The sequence below is a fragment of the Tinamus guttatus genome, unplaced genomic scaffold (assembly GCF_059628265.1).
Source record: "Tinamus guttatus ecotype Peru unplaced genomic scaffold, ASM5962826v1 Tinamus_guttatus_pri_ptg000327l, whole genome shotgun sequence".
NCBI lineage: Eukaryota > Metazoa > Chordata > Aves > Tinamiformes > Tinamidae > Tinamus > Tinamus guttatus.
This window is the reverse complement of record NW_028288861.1, coordinates 282,453-308,921: the sequence shown is the minus strand read 5'-3', so window position 1 is coordinate 308,921 and position 26,469 is coordinate 282,453. Positions and strand designations below refer to the sequence as shown.

The window sequence follows — 26,469 nt, the reverse complement described above, 5'->3', positions numbered from 1 at the left end:
TTGCTGATATCTGCCCCCATCTTTCAGGCCATTGATGGAGATAATCAATTCTGCTAGACCCAGTATTGGCCCGTGGGCTACACAGTCACACTACTAGTGACTGGCCTCCAGTGGGACTTTGTGCTGCTGATTAGAACTCCAAACCCCGGTGCTTCTGCCACCCCCCTAACCATGACTCTACTTCATCAGCTTAACCCTGAGGATGCTATGGGAGGCAGTGTTGAAAGTCTTACTAAAATCAACAACACACTGCTCTCCCCTCATCGATTAAGCTGGTCCTCTCATCGCAGAAGACCACTCCCACTCCATACCGACCACTCCCAGTCACCCCCTTTTCCTTCACAGGCCTGGAAACAGTATCCAGGATTAGCTGTCCAAAACACTGAGGTCGCGCTGACCAGCCCCTAGTTCCCAGGATCCTTCTTGCCCTTTTTGAAGACAGGAGGAGCACTTCCTTTCTCCTAGTCCTGGGGAGCCTCTCCTGTTTGTCAAGACCTTTCAAAGAGAATCGGTAGTGGCTTCTCAGTGACATCTGGCAGCTCCCTCAGCACATGTGGGTGCATCCTGTGAGGGCGCAGGGACTTGTGCAGTCCAGTTTCTTTACATGTTCCTGAACATGAGTCTCCTCCACCAAAGGTGAGCCTTCCTTGTTCCAAATTTTCCCACAGGCCTCAGGGTCTGATCAGAGGCAGTAAAGCCCAAGACAGGGAAGGTACTGAGCACCTTGGCCTCTTCTGTGCCCTTAGGCACCCGGTTCCCCGCCCCACTCAGCAGCAGACCCACATTTCTCCTTGTCTTCCTTTTGTTCCTGCTGTACCGGAAGGAGCCTTTTGTGCTGCCCTTTGCACCAGCTCCTGGTGGGCTTTGACTGTCCTGATCCCGACCCTGCGCACTTAGATAAGCGTCCCTGTGTTCCTCCTGGGTCTTCATCCTTCCCTCCACCTCTTGTATACTTATTTATTTATTTTTATTACTGAGTTTTGTCTGTAACTTAATTTCCTGACCTTCGGGGCCACTCCCAAGCTTGGAGGAGGTGTTTCTTGTGTATTCTTGAGTGTCAGCTGTTCTGGCCCCCTCTTTTCTCCAGGACTAATTCTGTCTTTCAGTCTATCTTATGGGACAGCTAATTTAGACTGCAGATATTTGTTCCTGGTTTCTTTTGGGCCCTTTCTGATTGTCCGTAGGTCAGAGTAGGAGTTAACAAGCTTTACTATTAGCTGCTGTGTTAAACTAACATGGAAAGTCAGAGAGAAGATTGAAGTTTGTTCACGCAGCCTAGTCTCTCCTGTCTTTGTGCAGCCTTGCCGTGATGTCGTTTTTGTAATCAGGTGCTATTTTTCCGCAGGGTTCTGTCTATCTGAGTGCACATAAAGCCTTTAAGCCATTAAGAACTTGTGAGCTCAGTTTGTTTTGTTTGTTTTTTAAGCATGCTTAAATGCTTAAAGTCTGATTTTTCTATCACAGGGAAACATGCTAATTCTTTTATGATTGTCAACTACTTTAAAACCTTTAGGTATATAGGGAAGATTGTCACCATAGCTACACCACAACTATCTGAGTGATAATGGTGATTAATGAAAATTGTAGACCAAACTCTTGGCAGGTGGAGGTGGGATTAAATTTATTTGTGGGCTTTGTAGCTGCATTCACATATACTCATGTATAACAGTGTTTTGTCTGAGCAGGATTCAGTCTGATTGCATGTTCTGGAGAAGGGCGGTGATTTTACAGAGGCAGAAATCTAGGTTCAGTGCCCCTCATAGATATCTTAGAGTGCTTGATAGAAACTCTTAATTGAGAAATAAAATTTGTGGTCACTCAGGGAACAACTTCTCACCAACTCTTCTGATGAAAAGTAGGTAATACCAAATGAAGTTAGTAGAAATTTGAATTCAAAAGAAAACACGTGCAGGGCAAAGGAGGTTATGAGTTAAAATTTTATGTGAATTCAAGGGGAGACTAGGCAAGCGGAAGATACAGAGAAGGGATAGTGACTTCAGATACCATGTTTGGATCCAGAAATTTCCTGACCTGAAAGTTGCTGGAGATTGGGAAGGTGGCTAAGGAAAGCACGTTCGCTCTTATTTCTCCTTGGAACCTACTTTGACCGCTGATTTTGTTTCTTTTATCACATGAGCAACTCAGTAAAACCCTGTGAAATCTGTATTTTCCTGGCTTATTGTGCTCTCTTCTGGTTGCACTTTGACCTTTTTTGATCCTAAGTTCTGCTGCTCGTAGTCTGTGACCTTTGCCATTTTGATCGTGTACCTTTCCAGGATATTTATGCCGGGTAAAGTATCACTCTACATTTATTTGTCCTTATGTCCATTTTTGTAATTTCTTCTGAGAATTCAGTGTCTGAACTCCTACCTTATTGGCTGTCTTTGCCTTTTGTCTTTTCCAGTTGTTCAGCTACAGGTTTCTTCGTCCGTTTTGCTTGTTGTTGATACCGTTCAGTTTCACCCTATCCTGTCTTTTTGATTCCAGTCTACAAATGTATAAATCAAATTTCTTCCATGTCTTCCCCCAGACTTATATGTATATATGATTGTAAGTCTAAATTCTGGGGTATATATGCAACATAGCCGAAGAAGCTCTCTTAGCAGTTGGACTGTTTTAGCCCTTTATTCTCAAATCATGAGCGTGTTGAAAGTCTAGTGAAATGCGCAGAAGCAGAATCCTGCTTACAAAGCATTCATTGATTCACTTGGCAGCAAGTCAAGTAATCGATTAATTTAAATTGATTTTTTTATACATTTTGACTTACTACGGCACTACAGGAATCTCACTTTAGGTTCACTGTCACTTTATGAAACCTGTCATCCAGCTGTAACTGGGACATGTTTCTGGGTGCATCTGTTATAAAGTATTTTATGCTTTGGTAGCCTTTTTACTGCCACAGCTCTAAGCTGAAGAGCTGTAATAGTACCCGAAGCTCATCAGAACTTTTGAGTGGACCTTTTTCTTAAATTGAGCACATGAGCTCATCTGAGAAACTTGATCCGAATTGGCCCTGCTCTAGTGAGTGTTGCCATGGTACTTACAGAGGTCCTTTACAGCCCCTTCACATGGAATCTATGATTCGGTGTGCTCTAAACTCTTTCTTTCTCTTTCTTTTTTCCTTTTTCTTTTTTTTAAGACTCAATTTCTAAATGGGGAAAAGTCAGAACTGCTAGATAAGAAAGATTGCATTTTAAAAAACTTGAAAACATGTATTCTTATCTATTGTGTAATTATGCAGCGCATCTTTTCCTTTAGTGTTATTCAGTCTCTTTCAACTTTTATTAACTTCCTGGCTGACAAACTGGGTTTCAAGGAAGTTCTGTTTTTTTTTTCTCTATCATTTTGTTTTGCTTTTGGTTATCTTTGATGTTTGGCTGCATATAATCTACCTGCTCTTCATATGAGTCTCCTATTCTCGTTGGATTTTTAGGCTTGCTCCATAACATACCAATAAAGGTGTATTGAAATAAGTGGATAAAATTATGAATAAGTGAACAGCACGACTAGATATCTATGGCACCATATGTTTTTAAAAGTGAAAGGGAAGAAGAAAAAGAGCCTATCAGGAATTTAGAATACCAATATTTGCATGTGAGAGAAAGACTTGAGAGGGAAGAGGCATTAGTGCTGAGACATGTTTTGCAATTTTATTATAGGATAATAAAATCCAGCACTTATTTCTGTTAACATCTTCAGAACAGGAAAGCAAATTCCTGCCTCGGCTAGAATGCCCTCACCTCAGTAAGCACACAGAAATACTGAGTCATCTTAGGAGTGAGTCAGTGTCTTATTTACAGGTTACAGAGATGCCACCAGTTCTTTGTATTCAGTCCAGCTGCACCTGGATGCTTCAGCTGAATTTGTAAAGCTACTGCACAACATTCTGGAATTTTTAACTGCAGTCCGTCATTTTTAACAGCTGCACAAATTGCTTCCTTTAATTAGTCATTCATCATCTGTAGCAAAATGGGTTTGTTTGTCAAATATTGTAGCACAAGTGAAAAGGGCATGTTAGAAATTTAGGGAAATAATGTAGAATATTGGTGCTGGATTCCACATCCAATCCCTACTTTGAACATTATTGATATAGGGATTATGACATAATTGTTGAATTGCAAAGCCAGTGTAAGTTATAGATTTTTGATTCTAGAAATAGAAATTTTTATTCACTATGTTGAAAATTCCTGTACTTCTTGAAATTATGGAATTGTGAAGCAACTGGTTCATTTAAGTAAATTATTTTCATTTTAATACATTTTAGCGTACAGTTTTTATGTATGCCATCTGAAGTGTGCTTTTATTTATTAGAAATCTGGATTATAATACATGGTATCTATATGCCTGAGCATGGAATGGTGAATATTTAAATAGAGTCAGGTGAGTAAATGTAATTTTGGATCATTTTTGTAAGCATTTTACAATAATCTGGTGATAAATGCAGTATTTTCCTCAATCTCTGAGGCATGTACATTCAAATATTGATACAGGAATCAGATGATGAAAATTGTTTTAAATATTTTCATCTTACACCTTTCTCTGTCTTTTTTTCTCCATATATATATATGGGTGTTTCTGGTTCCAATTTGAAAAAAAAAAATGTGTCTTGAGAGTAGTAGTACAGAATGTTTGAGTTGTTTATATTTAGCAATTTTTACTGAAATTTAAAAAGCAAATATATTTTTTGCTAATGAGTTTTAAAACTGAAAAGTTCAGAGAACCTTTTACAGATAAACTGAATACTTCTTTTTTTTTTTTGTGAAACGTTAATTCCCTTTTTTAAAAAAAAACTATTGATTGGTATGCAAAGCTAGATAAGGAAAGATTGTCAGGAACTGCTGATTGGTTATGATTGGTTAGTCTTAAATATAATAGCTGTTGATGTTAGTAATAAAAGGCAGTGAAGGGTTACCTAAATGAAATCTAAATAACTTAATCCATTTGTGAAATCACACAAATGAGAAAACTGTTTTTGAACTCTCATTTTAAAGGGCACTTTGCTTAATTCCTTGGTTGAAAATCATCACGCTCAGCTTTTATTTTCAAGCGTCAGGAGACCTGCTGCTCTTGCGGTAATGCAGTGGTTTGATTGCATAGTGAGACTAGAAGAACTGTTTCTTTTAAAGCATAATTGTTCAAACGACCCCTTGGTCCAGTACAGGTGACCGTGTATCTGCCTTGTCAATAATAACTGGCACCAGCAGAACCTCGTAACTGCACGAGACACTGATGTACCGTGTGGCTCTTGTTTCGTCACCTTCCACCCCCTTAAAGACCTCAAATGCAATGTTTTGGTGAATGGGTAGATATTTGCATGAAAGGAATCCTTTCTATAATTAGCAAATAGAGTTGTTCTTACTTAGTGGACAATTGTATCAACTGAAGTAATTTTTAATTATGTGTATACCTTTGACACAGTTGAACACTAAGAGTCTATTTCGGCATGCTTATATCAGCTTTAGTATCACATGTTAAGAGGCAGATAAAGGCTTAGGACTTTATAAATAAATATTTCTTTGGCATTGCATTTTTTAACAATTTGCAAGGAGTTTTTAGGATAATTAAGATAAATAAACAATAAGATCATTTTATCTTACTTTTGTGGAGTGTTGTTATTCTTGTAACACGTCTGTTGGAAAGCAAGTCCTATGACTGTTAATTGAAAAGTCATTTGAAAAATGCCTCCTCGATCTTTGGTAGTTATCGAGGATTTCTAAATTACTTGGGACTTTCAAACCTAAAATTGTGCATCCAGAGGCCCTGTGCATCTCTACATATGTCTGTGCTGCATCTCTTCATATGTTTGTGCTCTCAGTTATATGTGAGACCAATACGTTTATGTTTTCAAAGATTTTGTTTCATTTTTTAGCAATATAGTGTGTGTGTGTAACTTCTGTATAATTATTTTCTTCTTCATGCCTTGTTTTGTGACAGGATGACGAAGTAGTACTTCAGTGTGTTGCCAGTATTCACAAAGAGCAACGAAAGTTCTGCTTGGCAGCCGAGGGACTTGGGAATCGCTTGTGCTTTTTGGAACCAACATCAGAAGCTAAAGTAAGGATTACTGAAGGAGATGCTCTCAGATGGAGTAACTGACTGATGAGTTAAGCTACTTAATAGTTGTGAATACTTATGTCTCCATAATGTGATGCTATATATGAAATGATGAGAAGTATTGAAAGAATATTTTCTAATCTTCTGGAATATTTTTTTCTTAATTATATGCTAAATCAGAGCTTCCTCCAGTCAGTTTTCCCTTTGATGGTAAAGAACCAGTTAAAGGACCATATGTTGAGATATACTTTTTAAAAAGTTTTTCTTTTTCTTCATTTTATATTTCACTTTTTATATGTAACTGTATCTGCAGATTTTTTTAGAGATTCTAACCAGACTTTAGCTTTCCCAAGTATATTTATGAGGCGTACTTGTAAACAGTATGAAATCACTAACTTTTTAAAATGATTTTCCCAACTGAAATGCTTCATATTTTCAAGACTATTTATCCATACTCTAATTAAGATTAAAGTTCACTAAATAACTTCTTCCAACCTGCTGTAGATCCTGTATTTTAGTCTCCTGGACTGACACTGTCAAAAGTGCTGTCTTCTGTTAGTGACTGACATTAAATGTTGCTTCAAATAGGGTTAATTAAGCAGATAGCTTAGATTCCTGGGAGCACAATTATGAAGTGATTGAAAGCTTTTAGAGGTAACAAGTAGCAAATGGAGAAAAAAAAAACACTATGAGAGAAAATGAAAGTAAATAGAGTAATAAGAGGAACATGGAAGGAGAAAAGAGGGATGCAAGTTGGGAGTAGCAATAAGCAGAATGTTAAGAAAAAAGGGAGGGCCTATGCCCGGGCTTCTGTTTTCCCTGCGTCATTTTCCTTGTTCAGTGTCTCAGTTTCTATTCCCTCCTTCCTGCTCAGTTACCTGACATTTGCTACCTTTTGATTTTTGCTGTTGTCTTTTTGTAGCTTTTCTATTGAAATGTTGCCATATGGTCCTATTTTTAGCGTGGGTATTATGACTGTGTTAAACACAGTGTTTATTTACATACTGTGAGAGGTCCCTATCGAGATACCTCTCTTAAGTTGAACCCTTAGGCTACTTCTCAATCCTCATTCCTTTGCATTGGCGCAGTTGAGCCATGACGCTTTGTCAGCGGTGTACTTCACAAATTTCTAAATAATCTTTTAATATTCTTAAGTAAATTTTTTTTTATGTGTGTTTTCAAGTATTGTCTTAAAATTCTTAAACAGCGATGGCTTCTTGAAAAACAAACACTTCTTAAGTGTTTAATAACGAACAGCTTAAGTGCAGTGTAATATATCTAGGACTAATGTTGACCCTCTTCATCCATAAGAGAGTATTTGCCTCTCCTAGCTGAAGAAAAGGAAGAATGATATACGTGACTATAGAATCCCTTAGAAGCACTTTATATTCTGTAAGTATCTTACTGTTAGATACTATCACAGAAGTTACTGAAGTTTGTTGAAAATTAAGAGGCTAGCAAAACTTGTAGGTAACTGCTTTAGAAGAGTTGACTGAGGAGTCTCCCGAACTACTAATGTTTACATTGTAGACATTGTAGAATTTTGCAAAAGAGGAATGTTTGGAGAGGAAAAAATGTACAAATATGATTTGGGTGATAAGAGAAAACAGTACTTACCAATGACAGTTACCGTTATTTATATTTACAGAGAATTTCGGTAGTCATATTTATTTTGGAAATAAATTTAAAATGGCATATGGCATTTAAATGGCATCTACTGGACAACAAATTTATTATTGAGTAGATGTATTCCTAATTGAATCCTAGAGGATTCTGGTTTTAGTGCTGTGCTGTTGAGATTTTTTTGCCAGTTAAATAATTTATCACACACAGTTTTTTCAGATGATAGAAAGGTGATAGAAGACTGGAAAACTGGTAGTTAATGAAGAAGTCATGTCCCACATAAAAATATTTGTTATCTCTTACACCTTAATAGAAAATAGAAGTGTGTTTCATTACTGTCTGAGCACAGGCTAATAACTAAGCACATAAGTATACATACAAAATGGGAAACTCTATTCCTGTCACCTGTAAAGGTGAAGGTCACAGTGGCTGTTTTGCAGTTATGAATTCGCCGAGTAATTTTTTACTCAAGATCTAATACACACTTCAGAGACAGATACAAAAGAAACTTGATGGGGAAGTTATGTTACCTTTGCAAGTACTTGATTTGTATTAGCTCTATTGCAATGCTGCAGGAATAAAGAATCCGGTCTTGGCATTCAAATTCATAGGAATGTTGATAAATTGCTCCAGGAAGAGATATGAGAATCATGATCATGTACAAGGAGGGCACAGTATGTTCAGTTTAAAAAAAGGAAGTGATGGACACCACCCTTAAGTTTCTAAAATGGGAACATGGATAACAGAAGTCCTTTTAGAAAGAAAAGTACAATAAAATCCAAAAGAAGTTAAATATTCATTCTTAAAAATGAATTGTCCTCCCTGTAGAGTTGTTCTGTCCAGGTATGTACATACTTTTACCAAGTTAGGAATCCCAATTCTGCTGTTTTTCACTAGGAAATCACACTGTGCCTTACAGGAAAAAAAAAATCAATGTTCTCATTTTAAATGGTAGACTTGGGCAGATGGATGTAAAGTGATTTACCTAAGTCAGCAGTCTGTGGATGTTGTGGTCTGCTGTCCTCAGTAGGTCAGGCTGTCTTTCTATAAGGTATTTTGAACTACATGAGGAGAAAATCCTATATGTTGCCACATTTTTTAATTTGTAACAATGAGCAGCCCCTTTTTACTGCTTTCTTCTAGGTTTTCGTTTTTCTGTATCTGGTTACTGCCCAGCTCATGTCTGGTTGTGCATGCCACATGAAACCTGTGTGTGATGTGCTCTGAATGAATTTCTTGAGGAAGATGACAGATGAAAATACAGTCATTTGAACTGGATTCAGTCTGGTTCATTTTTGTGATAGAGTTATTTTAGGACTTAAATGATCTGTTGATCATTTCCAGTTCAGTAGTGATTTTTATTTATCTTACCACCTCATTCAGAAAAAAAAAAAAAAAAAAGGATGCCTTTACTCTGCTTAGTATGATTTTGGAAAACTGTTACCAGTTTGAGCCTGTTTGGAAGTAGTCTCAGAAATAAACTTTTTATAGAAAGGGCAGCTTTCAGGGTAAGACAGTTAATTATTTCTTCGGATTATTGGGCAGATTCATATAAACTTCCTATACCAACTTTGTCTTTTGATTAATCTTCCTATTTGTATGGACAAAACTGTATAGAGTTGTTCTGGGAGAACTCAGAAAACCTTCTTACAGACTTTAAAGAAGTATTTATTCCAAATTCCTGCTTTCCTTTATCATTTAACTTTCAGCCTGTTCATTCTGCTACAATCATTTACTTTTTATAAATGACTTTGTCAGCATACTTTTAAATATTTGTCAAAAAAAATGCTGTATGCAAGTATGAAGTACCATTTGGCATTTTTCCTTTGTTATCAATGTTTGAAAGTGATGTGGTTCTGTATGGCCATTTTAGCTTTTCATAAATTCTTACACCTATTCCCACTTTGCAACATGTTTCTAAAACCTCCTCTTGGTATCTGAACAGATTTTGTTTGCATTCTAGCATGAGGATCCCTGATGTGAATATTTCTCATCTTTTTTGCCTAACGCTCACAGCTCTCTGTTCTTATTTCACTGATGATTCAATGCTAGCATTTCTGGATTTTTATGGGATTCCTTAACAATACTAAATTGGTCAGAACTGGGGAAAAAATATAAATTAACAGATGGTTGAGATTTTATTAAACCCCTTTCAACTGTGTGATTATTAAATGTATGAAGTGGTTTGCCAGGCAGAGATTGTTGAAGCAAAAACATCAAAATTCTAAAACAATTCAACAGTGTCATTTGGGAAATGAAGACCTGAAATGAAATGAACCTTGACTGACTCAGTAGTCCAGTTTTCAGCTTTTATTTGTGCATAGAGTCTGGATTAATTAAGGAAGCTGATTGCCACCCAAGTCATACACCCACAGCATAAATTACATTTCAGTGATACTGCTTTTGTCAATGGAATTTAACAAAAAATTTGCTGACATTCAAACACAGAAATGGTGCGACTTTAACAGGATGTGATAACTTTAGTATGTAACATTATCTTGCTCAATGAGAGGTTAGCTCATTTAAAGGTGGGTGGAAAAATTCTCAATTTTGTAGTTCACTCTGTTAATATTCTTTTATATAGTTAAATGGACCATGTTATTATAAAGAGTAAGAAGTGAAAAATGACTTGTGTTAACCACGGAGGTAGCTTGTTTTGTTGAATATACCTTTTTAAGTCAAATGTGCTAAGAGATCAGTGTAGCTAATAGATGCTACATCATCTTAAAAGCTTCTTATGGGATGACTGCAAAATATATGTTTTATAAGCAATTTATACAGCTTACTAACCTGTTAAGTGCAAACAAAAGCTGTAATTGGTGCTTTTATTGCCCTGATTCATTGATAAATAGTGAGTATCTAATATGGTAAAATTTTCTGTATTCCTAACAACTTCAGAATGTTCTAAATAAGTTTTTCTAGATAATATATTTTACTGATAAATAAGTACTGATAAGGCATACAATCTAATCCACCTTAAGCTGTAATTTATTACAGTGGGAAATGATGCCCTCTTTTTGTCTGGTTTTATGTAAAGCCTTCGGTGTAATAAAGAATGGCTTTCTGGTTACAATGTGTCTGTACACTTGTGCATATATATGTGATGCACACAAGCTTAAAATATGTTGTTTATATTACATTTATATTATTCTATGTGTTTGTGTGTGCATATATGCATGCACATGTACATCTCCAGATAGTGAGTGCTAACAAGGTAACATCCCATAGCAGGAATGGCTAATGAAAAGAAAAAACAGTTGACCTTATTACAGTCGAAGTTGTTTCTGTTGGTGTTAATATTAATAAGGCTATTGGCTATAACTGTTAAAAGATTAGGTGTACACCTGTGTCTGTTAAGTCAGGTAATTGGGGGTTGTTTGGTTGTTTGGTTGTTGTTTCTTCTTCCCTGTCATATCTTTATGGCTCGTAAAGTTAATAGATTGGAAAACATGTTTGTTCTTTTTTGAAATGATTATAAGTTTCATGTTTCAAAAGTGAACAGACATACTGATCCAATTATTCAGGGGACGGTCCCCTGAAATAGATTTTGTTATTCTTTGATGTAGTTCTGAATCTTTTGCATTTAGTGACAGCTAAATAGGTATGTTCAGATCTTCAGCCTTATACATCAAACAGGATCGCAAGCCCACTCTTCTGTTTTGTCAGTGTTGTTGGAGAACAAACATAGTAATCGTGGTTTGATTCTAAAATGCAGGAAAGCATGCGGAGAAAATCTTGCTTTTGAACCCAAGGATGTTTTATCTCAGTGTGAGGAATAGAGCTCTACGAAAAAGAAAGCTACAGCACTCAAAAATTGTGAAGAATGAGTTTATACTATTTTCACACAGGAAAATACCATGTATCTCAAAACCCAATGGATTCTAATTTTAAAATAAATTAATGTTTAGATATGTGTATTTAAACACAGGTTGCATCCTGTTTAATCTGTTTTTCTCTTCTCTTCTTACACTATGTTTAATTTATTGTTACAGTATGTTCCTCCAGACCTTTGCATCTGTAATTTTGTACTTGAACAGTCGCTCTCTGTCAGAGCTCTACAAGAAATGCTGGCCAACACAACGGATAATGCTGGTGAAGGGGTAAGTAAACAAATACTACTTTTTTTTTTTTTCTCAATATAGGTTCTTTTCATTTCTTTTTTTACTCCAGGATATTCTAGGAGAGAGAGCTCATGTGATAGGAGATTACTCCATTTTCCCATCACAGGAATTGGCTTAAAGCTTTATATGAACTCAGAGAAATTGGTACATCAGTTTGATACTGATGATAAAACTGACATGTGTTTGTTTTTTTTATTTACTCTGTTTTTGAAGATGTTCAAGGGACTGAAAGAAGTTTCTCCTTTTTGAAAGTGAATTTCAATTTGCAAGATGAGTTCTCGTGACACAAAATTATACAGGATGTTTAGAGTGCTTCTAGACTCTCTAGTATGAGTCTAGAGTGCTCTAAAACTCATGCTTTCTCATGCAGATCAGTAAATACTAAACAAGCCAATACTACTGGTGTTATTTTTATCTGAATAACATGGCTGGATAATTTCAATTTAAAAAAAAAAAGAGAGAAGGTTGCTAGTTAGGAATGATTGATGAGAAAATATAAAAATGCTTTTTTTTTTTTTTTTTTTTTGCTGTCACCGTTTTAAAATACTATACGTCATACTAACCTTTTTTGCTAGAGTATTTCAGCTATTCTTTACTTGGTGGAACTTGATATCAGTTCAGTTAGGAAGTATATGTATTCATGACTTGTAGCACCAGCAATTTGATTGAGAGGGTATAGGTATGTAAACCATAGATTTATGTAACAGTGAAGTGCTTGGACACAGGCAGAGGGAGTATTCCTACTGTCTCTTTTAGGCTATTTTTATAATCTATATATTATATATGTCTGTGTGTGTGTGTGTATACTTAGGAGCTGTATTTTGTATTACAGTCAATGGATAGTGACAGGAAATCTATGGAAGAATAGGTTAGGAAGGAAAGCATCTTAATATGTCCTCTGTATACATTTTGTATTATATACGTTTTGAATATCATATACATAGGATGTTTGAAAATGTGACATAAAATGATATAAACTAAATTTCCAGTGAATATATTACTCATGAATACAAAGTCAATGAGCTATGCAGATTATTCAGAACAAGTCCCCTTCAAAGAACATATACCGAGAAAAAGTATTCATTTTGTGCTTGTATATCATTTTTTACAGAAATGTTGTTCTACAAGTGCTGTAGAAATTTAAACATTTGTTTAAATGTTTAAAAATGCTAAACATAGTAATTTTTTTCTTTTTACTCATAAAAACATATATCCACTTCAAAGTTACATACTAATATTTGGAATAATTAAAGATATAGGCTCCAAGATTTTGCTTGTGAAATTATGTATTTCAAGCAATTTAGATATAAAGCATAAATATTTAGATTTAAATCATAAAAAGGCAGGTATCAGCTATTGATGTAGTTATTAGTTAGAAGATGGCAATGAAAAAAGAAACCTTGATTTTTACGCAACATCAAAAATATCTAACCTTATTGAAAAATGAAATTCTATCTATACTTTTTCAGAAATGTGTTGATTTGGGCAGAATTTCTATATTTACTTTATGTAATTAGCAGTTAGAACATTGCTCTACACCATGAAATTTTGGTCTTGATTCAAGTTAAATTATTTTGTGTCAAAGAAGGGTTCAAACAGCAGAGTCTCTAAAACTTTGTCTTAAATGCTGATCTGAGAAAAGTTGTGATTTTCAAGTCTTGTTCTAATTGATTTTTCTTGAAATCAACTTTTAAATGAAATAGACTTACAGCCTGCAGGCTTGGAAAGAAAAATCATTGAGACCATCACCTTTATTTATGTAGCGATAAAAATGTTAAGAGAGTTTCTGCATTGCTACTTAGTTCATTCAAGTTGATGTTGAGCATTTAGACCATGAAAACAATTAATAAGAAAGCTTTAATCATATTATAAATGATGCAACTGTACAAGTCTAGGTATTTTCACATATAGGTCTAACCTAGGGTGAAGTATTCTGTGTGTGTGTGTGCTCATAACCATTTGCCCTTATTGCAACTCTGCAATGAAGCTGAAATTCAGGTTTTCGTCTAACGGGGAAGACATACTATGTGTGAAGAATGTAGATGCTTATTGGTTTAGATTACCTGTATTATCCTGTCCTCACTCTCCTTATTTCTTATGTCTAAGCAAACAAAATACTAAAAGTTACACTAAAAGTCTTTGGACTTGTATTTTGTTTGCAAAAGTGTTTGGAGAAACTGTAGTAGGAGCAATAATGTAAGAGATTTTATTTCTGGATCAGGAGAGTTTCATAAATTCAGAGAAGGTGTGCTTATAATTAGCTGCTGTCAACAAGCTGTCAGAAAAAATGGACACATTATTTCCTAAGTTAAAGAACCCAATTCTGTTTTGATTATGTGTGTCAAAACTACCAAACCAAGTGAAATGTTTTGTATCATGACACACAATCATTAGCACAGTAAAAGTAAATGATTTGGTAATCAGTAATTTGTGAACTTGATATCTCAGATAGGTCTTTTCTGAAGAATAATATTTTTTTTTTTAACAGATGTTATGTACGAGGAGATAATTTACAGCTTGAAATGGAGTAATACATATCCTAAAATGCTATTTTATATTCTATTCTTAATATAAGCTTCTATTTTAATATAAGATTTTATATTCTATTCTTAATTCTTAATATAAAGGCATTGTTAAGAATAACATATAATTACTAGACTTTTTTTTTTTTTTTTGATTCTGCTAGGTTATCATTCCATTGAAATCTATTTACTTTTCCTCCATATTAAATTTAGTTTGGCATATGGTTCTGCTGCTACTTTCAAGATTTCTAGAGGAAAAATGTAGCTTATTTGTTTTAAGTGATTCATTTAAAAGCCTTCAGCCCAAAATATCATGAGATGCTTCATGACTTCCTTTCTAGTTACTTTGTTACTACAAGCAATTTTACTGTGGCAACCTGTCTGCGGCTACAAATGTTTTTATTGTTAAGATTTTCCTCATCGATTAAAGTAAAACTGTAATTTAGAAAACAGGTAATAAATACACTAGTAGGTAATGTCTTTTCTGTTTTCCTCCCTGAACAGTGCACTTTCTTACCGGGTACATAATTGCAGGGTTCATCTTGCAGGATACTTTATTAAAAACTTTTTTTATGGGTAACATGTTTTGGAGAAGCTCTTGTCTCTTTGTTTGGCTTTGTTTTATTGAATAATTTCTGATCACTGTTTTTTAATGACATCTCAAAGTATACTGTGTTCTCTTTTATATTCTCATTTGTTGAATGCTGTTCCCCCAATGTGAGTAGCGACACCATGCTTTCCATAACTGGTTGTGTTTTGTCTCTGCTGAAAAAAGGTTAAAAATAGCCTGGGAATTTGCATAACTGCATAGTTCATTATGTTTCAGTAACACCAGTTTCATTAAAATCTCTTCGCTGTCCTTGAAATGACCAACAGAGTGAAACTTCTCAAATTGTGGTGATAACTATCATATTTTTTTCTGCAGCTTGGCCAATCTAAAATATTTTCTTTGAAAGTCAAAACTTCAGTAAGTAGCAGTTAGGGTATTTTTTAAGCTTGCTGCAAAGAAATCTGGGTCTATTGAGAAATTTAACATAATTATATGTTTTTTTTTTTCTGTAGAAATATTTAGTATCCATATAATTATGTTAAATTTCCCAATAAAATTCACCACAAAAAATTCAGCAGATTTTCAATATTATTAATTGTTAGCATTTTAAAGCTTAAATACTAACATACCCAGTTCCCAAATCTTTGCTAATATAATTGTCATTAGCTAGCAAATGAGAGGTAGGATTGTCTTTATTTTATTGCAATTGTAGTGAAAGACCTCCATTTAACTGCTTTTTGATTTTTATTGCCTCTGTTGCACAAACAACATTTCCTCTTTAATCTTTTGAGTTATATAGTATTTATACAGTATTTATAAATGTATTTATACAGTGTTTATATAGTATTTATAAATGCAATGTTTATTGTATTTACACATTTACACATAAACATTTACAATGTTTATACAGTATTTATAAATACAGTATTTATACTGTATATGTTGACCTGCAGAGCATAATAGCTTCTTCAGTTGCACGTAAAAGTTGGTCTTCTGTCGTACAAGCTTGTACACAGCTTATAAACCTATTGATCATATTGGTAACTAATATATAATTTGTAGAAGGAAAAGTCATTTATCTGCATATGTAAAAACATTTTTAGTTACCAGAACAACTTTAATTATCTTGCTCTCCTCCACGAGTCCCTTGTATTGACCTTAAAGACAGTCCTTCCTAACAATATATAACGCACGAGAAACAGTCCCTGTTCTGAAGGTCTGTTTTTAGACATCATCTTTTGTTTGTAATGTTAGACTGAATAGGCATGAAGCAAAACAGCATAATATCTCAAAGAGTAGGACCTAAAATAAAATAAACTGAGAGGAGGGAAAAAAAAAAAAAAAAGCAGTGTGCATATGTATATGTAGGGAGGAATTTCTAGAAGTTTCAGGAGAAGTTATTCTTAAATTGGCAGTTACTCCCTTGTTATCAGGAACTTGACTTTAGGCCCTCTCAGTATTCCTGCAGCTGCAACTTTTATGATCAGGACTGAGAGAAAAAATGAAATAAAATGTAGGCTTCCTTAGTACGTGCTTAAACGATTTGGGGCAGTAGATATGCTTTTCCTTTTTCTGGATTTCAGTTTTCTGTGTGCATGTGTGTATATATATATATTTATACATCTATATACATATTTTATTATTATTATTTTAATGCTTCTGAAGTTTATAAGAAAGGTAAGTAGAATCTTATTTCATTTAGAATAGTTTTGAAAATTCTATGTGTTCGCTTAGCTGTGATAAAAATCAGGTCACAAAACCTCTTTGTGACCCAGCACAGTATTTTTTCACTTTGAAGCTGTTTGCCTATTGATGTAGCTACCTCCTTATTTTGAATAGTCGTAGTGTTTGCCCCACGTATACACTTCCAAACTTGCTTAAATATCTTCACTTTATAGTTAGACTGTAATTATTCTGTCCATTGTTGCTTAATTCTAATGATAGACCAGACAGAACAGTGGAGTTTCAACTTGTTATCATTTTTTATAGGCAGCTCAAGGTGGCGGTCACAGAACCCTGCTGTATGGCCATGCTATACTGCTTCGACATTCGTTCAGTGAAATGGTAGGTAAAAATGCATAACTGAATAACATGAAACTCTAGCCTTAATAAGCACCTGAAATGAATAAATAAACTCAGAAGTACAGTCTGCATAAGTTCTCTTCTGAGCTGGATGATTCAGGACTATACTTTCAAAAAGTCTAGGAACTTAGGGGATCTCAGCAGAGTGGTAGTAGCCTTTACATTTTAAATGCAGATTTTTTGGTCCATTTCCCTTGAATGTAGGTGAAATGCTCCTTTAATGATGGATTATTTTGAAGTCCTTAGGAATTCAATTTAATTTTTTATTCCATTAGCAAGTGGCTGCTATCCAAGAAGAATTTGTCATAATGTTTTTTGTTTTCTTTTTCCAGATTTTTTTCCCGTAATATTTTATAAGATAAGGGTTTCCTTCTTTCTTTATTCCCAGAGATTATGTGTGCGAATGTCCGCTCTTCAAACCATCCTGTATGTGTTTTGCTTCATCACCCTGTAGAACTGACAGATTTTAATTATTATTTTCTAGGGTTCTTTGAAATAGTAGGGGAAAAAATAGCCATGACATTATTACACTACATTATATTAACCTTTAATCTCACTTACATTTGTGAACCGTATAAATCAAAACTGTGATATACCAGAGTTGCAACTGTGGAGATTACTGCTTTTTGACTTGATACATTCTTGATACATTTGTAGAAAGCAAGTGTCTTGTAGCAAGGCTGTAGTATACTTGCTTGTCCTATCTCGCAAGGTTTGTATGTGAAAATTTGCCATTTAGAAGGTGGGAGGTACACAGAAAAATGCATGCGGAATTGGAAAAGGATTTTAATGGTTTTAAGGAAGTCAGGGAGAACATGTGTACAAATGATAGTATATCCAGTTTATCCAATTTGAAGTATTTAAGCATGGTTGTGTAGCAGGATAGAGTCATGTGAGCACAACATTGATTTGGGATGTAGTCAACAGGTATTGTTTTTGTTTCAATAATTTCACTGTGTTTTGCAGTATTTAACATGTTTAACAACATCAAGATCCCAGACGGATAAACTTGCATTTGATGTGGGGCTACGAGAAAATGCAGCAGGTACACCCAGTCTCCAAGAAAAAAATGTCACACATTTTGGCTTTAGAAAGAGGCATTGTGATTAATAGCTTTGTAAGCTTGTGAATGTCACCTTTATTTGTTCATTGGAAAGAAGATAACTGTTTTTCAGGGGGAAAAAAAAAACTATAGTAATTTAACTGATTTTGTATAAGAATGTCCAATTGTCTCTGCAAATAAAGTTATCTGCAGCTGCTGGGCCACAGCAGTGCTGGATAGTAGTTAAAGTTCAAATTGATGACCAATAAAATTAAAACAAATCTGGTGCATTTATTTTCTCATGGTATTTTTTGGAACTTGCAATAGAATTAATAAATATATGACAAATATTCTTGTTTTTGTCATCAGTGTATTTAAAATATAAATTGTAACCATGCAAAAAAAGCAAGTATGCAAGATGTAATGAGCACAATGCTAAAAGAACTCCAGGAAAATAAAAATATAAAATGTTGAAAATAATAATGGGACAGAATGAGAGAGAAACAACAGAAACCAGAAATGAGAAAGCTTTAAAATCTAATTAATAGATTTCTGGGAGTACTGCCAGAACAAGTGTTTGTCATAGAAACCTTTTTTTTTTTTTTTTAATCGTACTTCCTTGAAATTCTCAGATGCTTGTGGGAGCTCTGTTAAATGAATTTAAAAGCAGTCCCACACCCAGAGCTGCACATAACTGCTTACGCTGTATTAGCTGTCACTGGAATTAAAGAGCAGAGCAACAAGAGACCCTGTGGGGCCTGTTTGGAAACATACACCTTGGAAGGAGAACTCTAACGTTCTGTGTTTATATCTCAGTAGTGTGAAGCCTCATATCGAACAAGTGTCAGTTCCATTAATATCAACAACTTTTTATAGTTTTTTCAATTACTTTGCACATTGTTTTTTCAATTGCTTAAAAACAAAGTCAATTAATTGGCGATAGAGAGGCACTGCAGTAGCTGTGGACCATGGTCTTTGAAACTTTCTTCTTGAGTGGTTCTCACAGTGTAGGTATTTTGGTATCTTTGTGGCTTTTTGTTCTGAGTGAAGGATTTTTTTTTCACTCCTCTGTAGCCATGCAGCCTTGTCTGAGACAATGGTCTCAGAGAGATCTTAGCAGCCAGTTACTTGATTCTGTCTTTAGATGCTGCCTTAGAAGGCTGAGACCATTTTCTTTAGTCATGTTGATTCTGGGAATATATGTATTCTGTCTCCAAAAATAAATTCAGTGAAATCAATCTCCATAATTGTAATATTTCAGAGTTATCGTGAATGTGTCTACTGTGCCCATGAAACTTGACGTATATCTATAGTTGTCAGATAAATCAAATTTGCTTTACCGTATATGTACAAGAGGACTGTTGTATACACAGGTAAAATATTAAAAGTAACGCATAAAAGGAGTGCTTGGTTCTGTGCTGAGCGTTTTGCTAACTACTGCATGGTTTTAAACCTCATAAACTGAACCTCTTAACATCTGCAATCCTGTGTTCAGTGCCCATGAAATTGGTGCCAGAGTTGATGTTTATAATTCAGCAATATTGTAGAGTTAGGAAGCATTAATTTCCAAATTCTGTAACATAATTGTAGCTTAGGGTAGAAATGTGGACATATCAAGGACAGTGAATATAAATGTGAACATTAAGCAAAAGAAGACACAAGAAGTAATAATTAGGCTGAGATATCTGTCAGCAATTTATTGGCTGTGGGAATCTTGAAGGGAAAGAATTTTCTGGCCTGTGTTTTGTAAGCAATTAGTTTCACAAAAACAAACAAAAACATGCAGTGGCCTCAGAAATGAAATGGCAAATATCTTGTAAAACAATTTTTCATTATGCTTTTTCAGTGTTGTGTAAAAATATCTATAAATTTCCTGGGAGGTGTCTGTTTGGAATAGGCTTGATGAATATCTCTGCTCCTTAGGTGAGGCTTGCTGGTGGACAATACATCCCGCTTCCAAACAGAGGTCAGAAGGGGAAAAAGTTCGAATTGGTGATGACCTTATCCTAGTCAGTGTGTCTTCAGAAAGATACCTGGTAAGTTTTTGTTTAGGTAGTGCTCACAGAGAGGAGAAGATACAAATTAGCATAAGGGGAGAGAAAAATAAAGGGATGCCATTGCACAAACTCTTAAAACTAAATCCTTTCAAATCTGTGAAAATGATGCCTGGTTCTAATGAATTTTTTTCCCAGTGAAAGGTTTCTTCTCTCCCTAGGAAAAGCAGTTGTTTTAGTGCACTTACCCTGGTTTTTCAGCATTCTCCGTCTCTGGGAGATGTTATTTTTTAACTGAAAGATTTCTGAGCTGCTACTGTTGTCTGCTGATTAGCTTTAGAAAAGACTTTGTTTTCAAGCAAGTCAATATCAATCTCGATGAAGAATTGTGTATTTCTACTTTATTATGCATTAAAAATGGAATATCTTTTAAATATTTTTACACGTTTGCCTTTGATTATTTTTCTGTTTCTGTCTTCCTGTTTTAGCATCTCTCCATGTCCAATGGAAGTATTCAAGTGGATGCCTCCTTTATGCAGACGCTATGGAATGTACATCCTACATGCTCAGGAAGTAACATTACAGAAGGTTTGTTTTGGTACCTTTTATTTAGAAATATATACACTTCACATAACTTTTTACAACTTTTAATAAAATTTGAAAATGAAAAAACATTGAACATCAAACTAAAATGCTTAATAAAAATACAGAAAATGAGCATAGGAGAGGATGATTGTAATGGAAGGTAAAAGAGCAATAACTGAGCTAAAGTATCTTATCTGAAGAAAAACTAAATGAGTCGTATAATTCTAGATTAACAAAGCACAAAAATCTGAGTGAGAAATGAAGAGAAGATTGAGGGAGAAAGGGCTCCAGAATAATGAAAGCGAGTAAACTTAGACTTCGTTAGAGGACTTTAAATCACCCTGAACAAAGATAACGGAACAAAGCTATAGGCACAAGCAATATAGAAAATAGGGTTCTGACACTTCCTATTTAATTTTCCTCATTTTGTGTGTTTGTGTGTGGGTTTTTTTTTTTTTTTAAAGGGATATTTGCTCAATATTCTTTCTGGATTTCTAAGCCCTGCTGCCTTACAATTGTCTATCTCTGTAATAGTCATTGAAAATGAGCTGTTGAAACAGAACCCTCTTAGTCAACCTTACATCCCACATCACATAGTCAGGATTCCTTTGTATTTACGTGGCTGCGTTTGTCAAGCATGTTTGAGGAACCTACTTCTGTAATGAAAGGCTCATTCAATCATTATTACTCCTTTTTTCAGTGCCATACTCTATGGAGACTGATGTGAGATTACAGAAAAATCAGTGAAGTCTGAATATACACAGGGAGTTTATACAAACTGAAATACATATGACACATCCCACAGGCCTTCCTAAAGGATATTTTATAGAAAAGAGAGCTAAAACCTTTGGTAAGATTAGAATAGTACAAAAAAAGAAATGAAAGAATAAAAGGCTGTGACTCACATTCAAGTTACTCAAGTGTGAATATCACAAAGAATAGCAGATTTTCAGCAAAACTCTATTAAAATAATGTGTGCAGCAGAAGGCAGAGTAAAATTAGTGACTTTTTTATATTCTTGCCAGTTTTTATGCATGAGAAAATGTTTGAGTAATTGGAAATACAGGACATAGTCCTGATGTAACATGAAAAAGTGAAGAGGCAGTTTGGAGGCTTTGTAAATGTGAGTATGATAAATAGGTGAATTTGTTTGCTGATGCGTAAGTTAAGACCACATTTTGAAAATAATTACATGAGTTATGCAAAGAATTTATACACAGGCTTCATATAACACATCTTAACTGTGCAAGCTATTTTGTGCAAGATTTTTCTTTCTTGGAATTTATTGATTCTTCTTATGCAAATCCTGCAGTTTAATCTTTAATTGCTTACTGCAGCAGAGGTCTGCATATTCATTCTGATACATGCCTAGAAGGTGAAACTAATTCGGGTTATTTCTCTCTTATGGCCCTTGCTGTATGTATGTGTTTTATTAATTGGTACTGTTTTCCCAATTTACAAACTAATACTGTCATCATAGTATGTAGGTTGCTTTTCCCCTCCTCCTTTATACATATTTGCCTTTGTTCTTTGCAAAGGCAATAATTTAACGTACAAGGTCAGAACAGTTGGGACTGATGGGCCGATGAATCATTCTCCTCCTACACCTCTATTTTTTTTCTCTTTTCTGTGAGGCTAATTGCATACTTTTGGCCCGTAGTCTTTGTGTTAAAAGGGGTTTAACGTTAGCCTCCATTAAGCTTAATCTTCAGAACAGGTAAGTGCTTTTCTGTTCTTTGTCACCTGCTACTGCTGTGCAGTTTTGATTTTGACACAAATATTAAATGTCAGGACAAACTGATAAATCCACCAAATCGTTCTGTATTGTGTGCATGTAGATCTTCTTAATGGAAAATTCTCTATTTGGCCCTAGACCAGGTGGAGGTATATTCAGTTCAGCTTCTACTTAAAAATATTCAGTTTTCAAAGGAGTACTTATTGCAGAAGTTCTCATTTTCCTTTTCTGTCTTAGAATCCTATTTTGATTTTTTTCTTTAATATTTAGGTGATTTTTTTTTTACTTTAATTTTCAACAGTTATTGATATAAACAGAATGTAAATAATTCTATAAATAATACTTTTTTGCAAAGCAAATTTGTTTTAATTCTTTAACTTGAATGATGAATAAATACATAAAAAATAAATTTCAATGATGGATTTAGTGGTGTTTGTTTTAAGAGATGATTTTCATTTTGTTGGTGTTAAAGGAGTGAATTTGATTCTTCTACAGGATACCTTCTTGGTGGGCATGTAGTACGTTTTTTCCATGGCCATGATGAGTGTTTGACTATTCCCTCCACAGATCAGAATGATTCACAGCAAAAGTGAGTGTTGGTGAAATTTGTTTTCTTCTCTCTCTCTCTCTCAAAAAAAAGTCAGTGGAATCTCTGGAGATTAATGTTTAATTAGGTATTGAAACTGCTAGAAGAAGCTGAGACCTACTAAGACACAAAATCATTCTTAAATTCTTTTGTTACTCAAACATAATTATTTTCCAGCAAGATTTCAGCCCAATATGCTGTTTAGCGTTACTGTGGACTAATATTAGCAGAAGGTAAGCAGATACTAGCAGAGGAATAAGGTAATTAAAAAATATTCTAGAAAAATCTCTGAAAGCTCACGTTCACACTCTAAAATTCTTTTGTATTTTTAAATCTGTTTTATACCTTTTTGCATACAGTGAGGGTGACAGAGCCCTGGAACAGGCTGCCCAGAGAGGTTGTGGAGTCTCCTTCTCTGGAGATCTTCCAAACCCACGTGGATGCCACCCTGTGCCACGTGCTCTAGGTGACCCTGCGTGTGCAGGAGGTTTGGACTAGATGACCTCTAGAGGTCCCTTCCAACCTTAAGCATTCTATGATTCTTGCTCTCCAAAATTTGATTACTGTATTAAGATAATTAAATTATAATTAAATTATTACCTAGAAGAAGTCGTGTTTATGTCGAATTATTATTGGATTGAACATTTTATATTTTGATTATAAATCAAAAACACAGGAAACTAAAAAAAAAAATTAATAAAAGATTATCATCATTAAAAAATTCTGGTCAACAAATAGAATCACCAGCATAGCAACAGGTCACTAAGAATTGTACAGTGCTACATTTAGGAAAAGCTGCAAAAAGAGATGGATAATTTAAGTAGTACAGGAATTTAAGTAGTATTAGAGATGAATAGAGAGGTAATAGATTATTGTGGCCAAGCCAGGCTTCTGTGAAGACATGGCTGAATTCCCTAAGAAGAAATGAAGCAGGGCAAGAGAATGGAAATGGATTGTTAATTCTGAGCATGGCTAGGAAGAGGTCATTAGGGTCTGCTAAATGTAACATCAATAAAGTGAAATAAAGTGAATGGGAACAAAGAGAATCTAGCTGAAAATGAAAAAGAATTACTGCAGACAGGGACTGTATATTCAGTATATTCACAGAGCGTGGCGATGAAGGTTAAGTGATTGCTTTTTCTTTTGATTTGTTGTCTTGTTTCTGATACTCTAGAATCAAAATACATCATTATGAAAGTCAAGGTCTATAGGAATTGCTATCCTCTTTTTCAAGAGGAATATTTATTATAATCCTTATGTTGCGCTACAGTTCTGAAATTTTTAAAGTTGCTTATCCATTCTTAAACTTGGCGCCTGAATAATGTTTAACTCTTGATCTACTAGCGCATCTTCTTGCAAAGATATTGGGTATATATCCTTCATCATGTTCCTGTTTCCTTCCTCTTAATACTTAGTTTATTGCTCTATTCCATTGGTGTTGCTCAAGAAGCAAAACACAAAGACAAATTACCACCTTAAGTGTTCTTGTCAGCGAGGTTGTGCTTCTTTGTATAGAGTAGCTGTATTAAGTTCTGTTCATTGAGTCTTGTGTAACTTTACTGAGTAGTATTGAGTATTGTGTAGCTGTATTGAATCTTTATCTGGTATAAGACTTTAAGTTATTCCATACTGAAGAATTCATTGGTGTAAATAAATAGAAGAATAGAGATATATGAAATGCGCTCAGATGTGTTTTGTAATATTAACAATGAGATTGTTTATATAAAGAAAAATAAATTGAAAACAAGTTAATTTCCAACTTATCTTCATTTAGTTAACTTGATTGTATTGCATAAAGTGAGTTCCATCAAATTAAATGTCATTCCTTTAGGTAAGGGATTCCTAAAATACATTAAAATAGGTCAGCTTGCGTCAAACTTCCAAATCGATTGTTTTAACTAAGTAAATGACTAAGAGTTTAGTATTTTCTAAAATTTCACAGTTACCGTATTTTTGACAGTCTGCATTTGATGACTGAGTGTAACAATAGTATCAGTTCTAAAACATGTCACTAACTATCATTCGGTTATAATTAGATTACAGTAAGTAATCCCTTCACTTCATGTTTTAGTTTCTCTGTATTTCTTTAATTTAATTTGTATTTTTTTCTGCGATCTTTATTTTGTAAGTGTTATAATTCAGAATTTTGATTTTATTATCAGTATTTTTTTTAAGAAATGTTAGAAGTAATTCTAAAACTGAAGTTTCTAATATTAATTAATGCATACAGTTGCATGTAATTGTTTCAGTATTGTTTTTAAAGTAATTAAAAGCATTAGTTTTGATATTAATCTCTTGGGAACTGTATAAATTACATATTTTTACAACCGATTAAGTAAAGTTGCTCTAATGGTTTTGAAGACAATTTGATCAGTTCGTGAGAGATGGGAGCTTTGCAGGTCAAAAAGACATGCAAATTCTACCAAATGTGGGACACTGAGGCTGTACACATTGCTTTCTTTGGTGAGTAGGAGTCATCTTTGAGAGGGACAGAGCCCTGGAACAGGCTGCCCAGAGAGGCTGTGGAGTCTCCTTCTCTAGAGATCTTCCAAACCCGCCTGGATGCCACCCTGTGGCACGTGCTCTGGGTGTCCCTGCTGGAGCAGGGTGGTTGGACTAGATGATCTCTAGAGGCCCCTTCCAACCTCAACCGTTCTGTGATTTTTTTGATCTCCATTCATTTAAGTAGGGAGAAGTCAGTCCTAAATGTACAGAGAGGTAAGTTTTTAAAAAAAATATAGAAATATAAATAAACATAATATGATCTTCTGAATTTATCTGTAGGAAAGTACTTTATGAAACAGGAGGAGCTGGTGTTCGAGCAAGGTCTTTGTGGAGAGTAGAACCCCTTCGAATAAGGTACTGACTTATTTGAACTTTGTTGTTCGTTCTTACATTAACAGCAATTGGATTGATAAAGTTTTGGCTTTGTCCTGTTTCAAAAGCAGTTTGGATTATGATACATTGCTTTTGGCAAAAAGTAAAATCCTTCCATATTTTTCACTTAGAATTAGGAAGCACACGTTGGAAATCGGAATAGTTATATCCCTCATGGACATCTACCTTTCAGACTTACCTCTCTTGGAGGTGACTAATTACCTAGTCCTTGTTGCAAATGAAACTTTAGCATATATAATACGAGCACCTAATTTGTTTCTCTTTTCTTTTCTTTTCTTTTCTTTTCTTTTCTTTTCTTTTCTTTTCTTTTCTTTTCTTTTCTTTTCTTTTCTTTTCTTTTCTTTTCTTTTCTTTTCTTTTCTTTTCTTTTCTTTTCTTTTCTTTTCTTTTCTTTTCTTTTCTTTTCTTTTTCTTTTCTTTTAACTTTAGGAACCTTCTGTACTGTGTCCTTGTTATACTCTTGATATTTTATGATTGCAGATGAAATATCCTCATGGCTTATAGAGACTTAATCCCCTTTAAAATGTGGCACAGTTTTCTGGAATGTCAAGTCCTAACTTTACGTTCCACTTGTTTTAGTCAGTCAACTGAATTGCAGCAGTTAATTTACACTGTAGTATTTTACTACAGAATATGTGGATTGTTTTTTTTAATAGACATCCTATATAAATAAAGGA

General features: G+C 34.5%; 1 protein-coding gene across 1 annotated transcript in view; it reads left to right on the top strand.

Moving 5' to 3' along the window:
* Positions 1 to 26,469, top strand: part of RYR3 (ryanodine receptor 3) — a 179,545-nt gene that overhangs the window by 28,280 nt on the left and 124,796 nt on the right. The window contains exons 2-10 of the mRNA XM_088529281.1: positions 5,935 to 6,054; positions 11,670 to 11,777; positions 16,536 to 16,547; positions 16,860 to 16,934; positions 17,919 to 17,997; positions 19,918 to 20,030; positions 20,477 to 20,576; positions 22,804 to 22,897; positions 25,679 to 25,753. Of these exons, the coding sequence (XP_088385407.1) occupies positions 5,935 to 6,054; positions 11,670 to 11,777; positions 16,536 to 16,547; positions 16,860 to 16,934; positions 17,919 to 17,997; positions 19,918 to 20,030; positions 20,477 to 20,576; positions 22,804 to 22,897; positions 25,679 to 25,753 (776 nt within the window). The remainder of the gene's footprint in view (positions 1 to 5,934; positions 6,055 to 11,669; positions 11,778 to 16,535; positions 16,548 to 16,859; positions 16,935 to 17,918; positions 17,998 to 19,917; positions 20,031 to 20,476; positions 20,577 to 22,803; positions 22,898 to 25,678; positions 25,754 to 26,469) is intronic.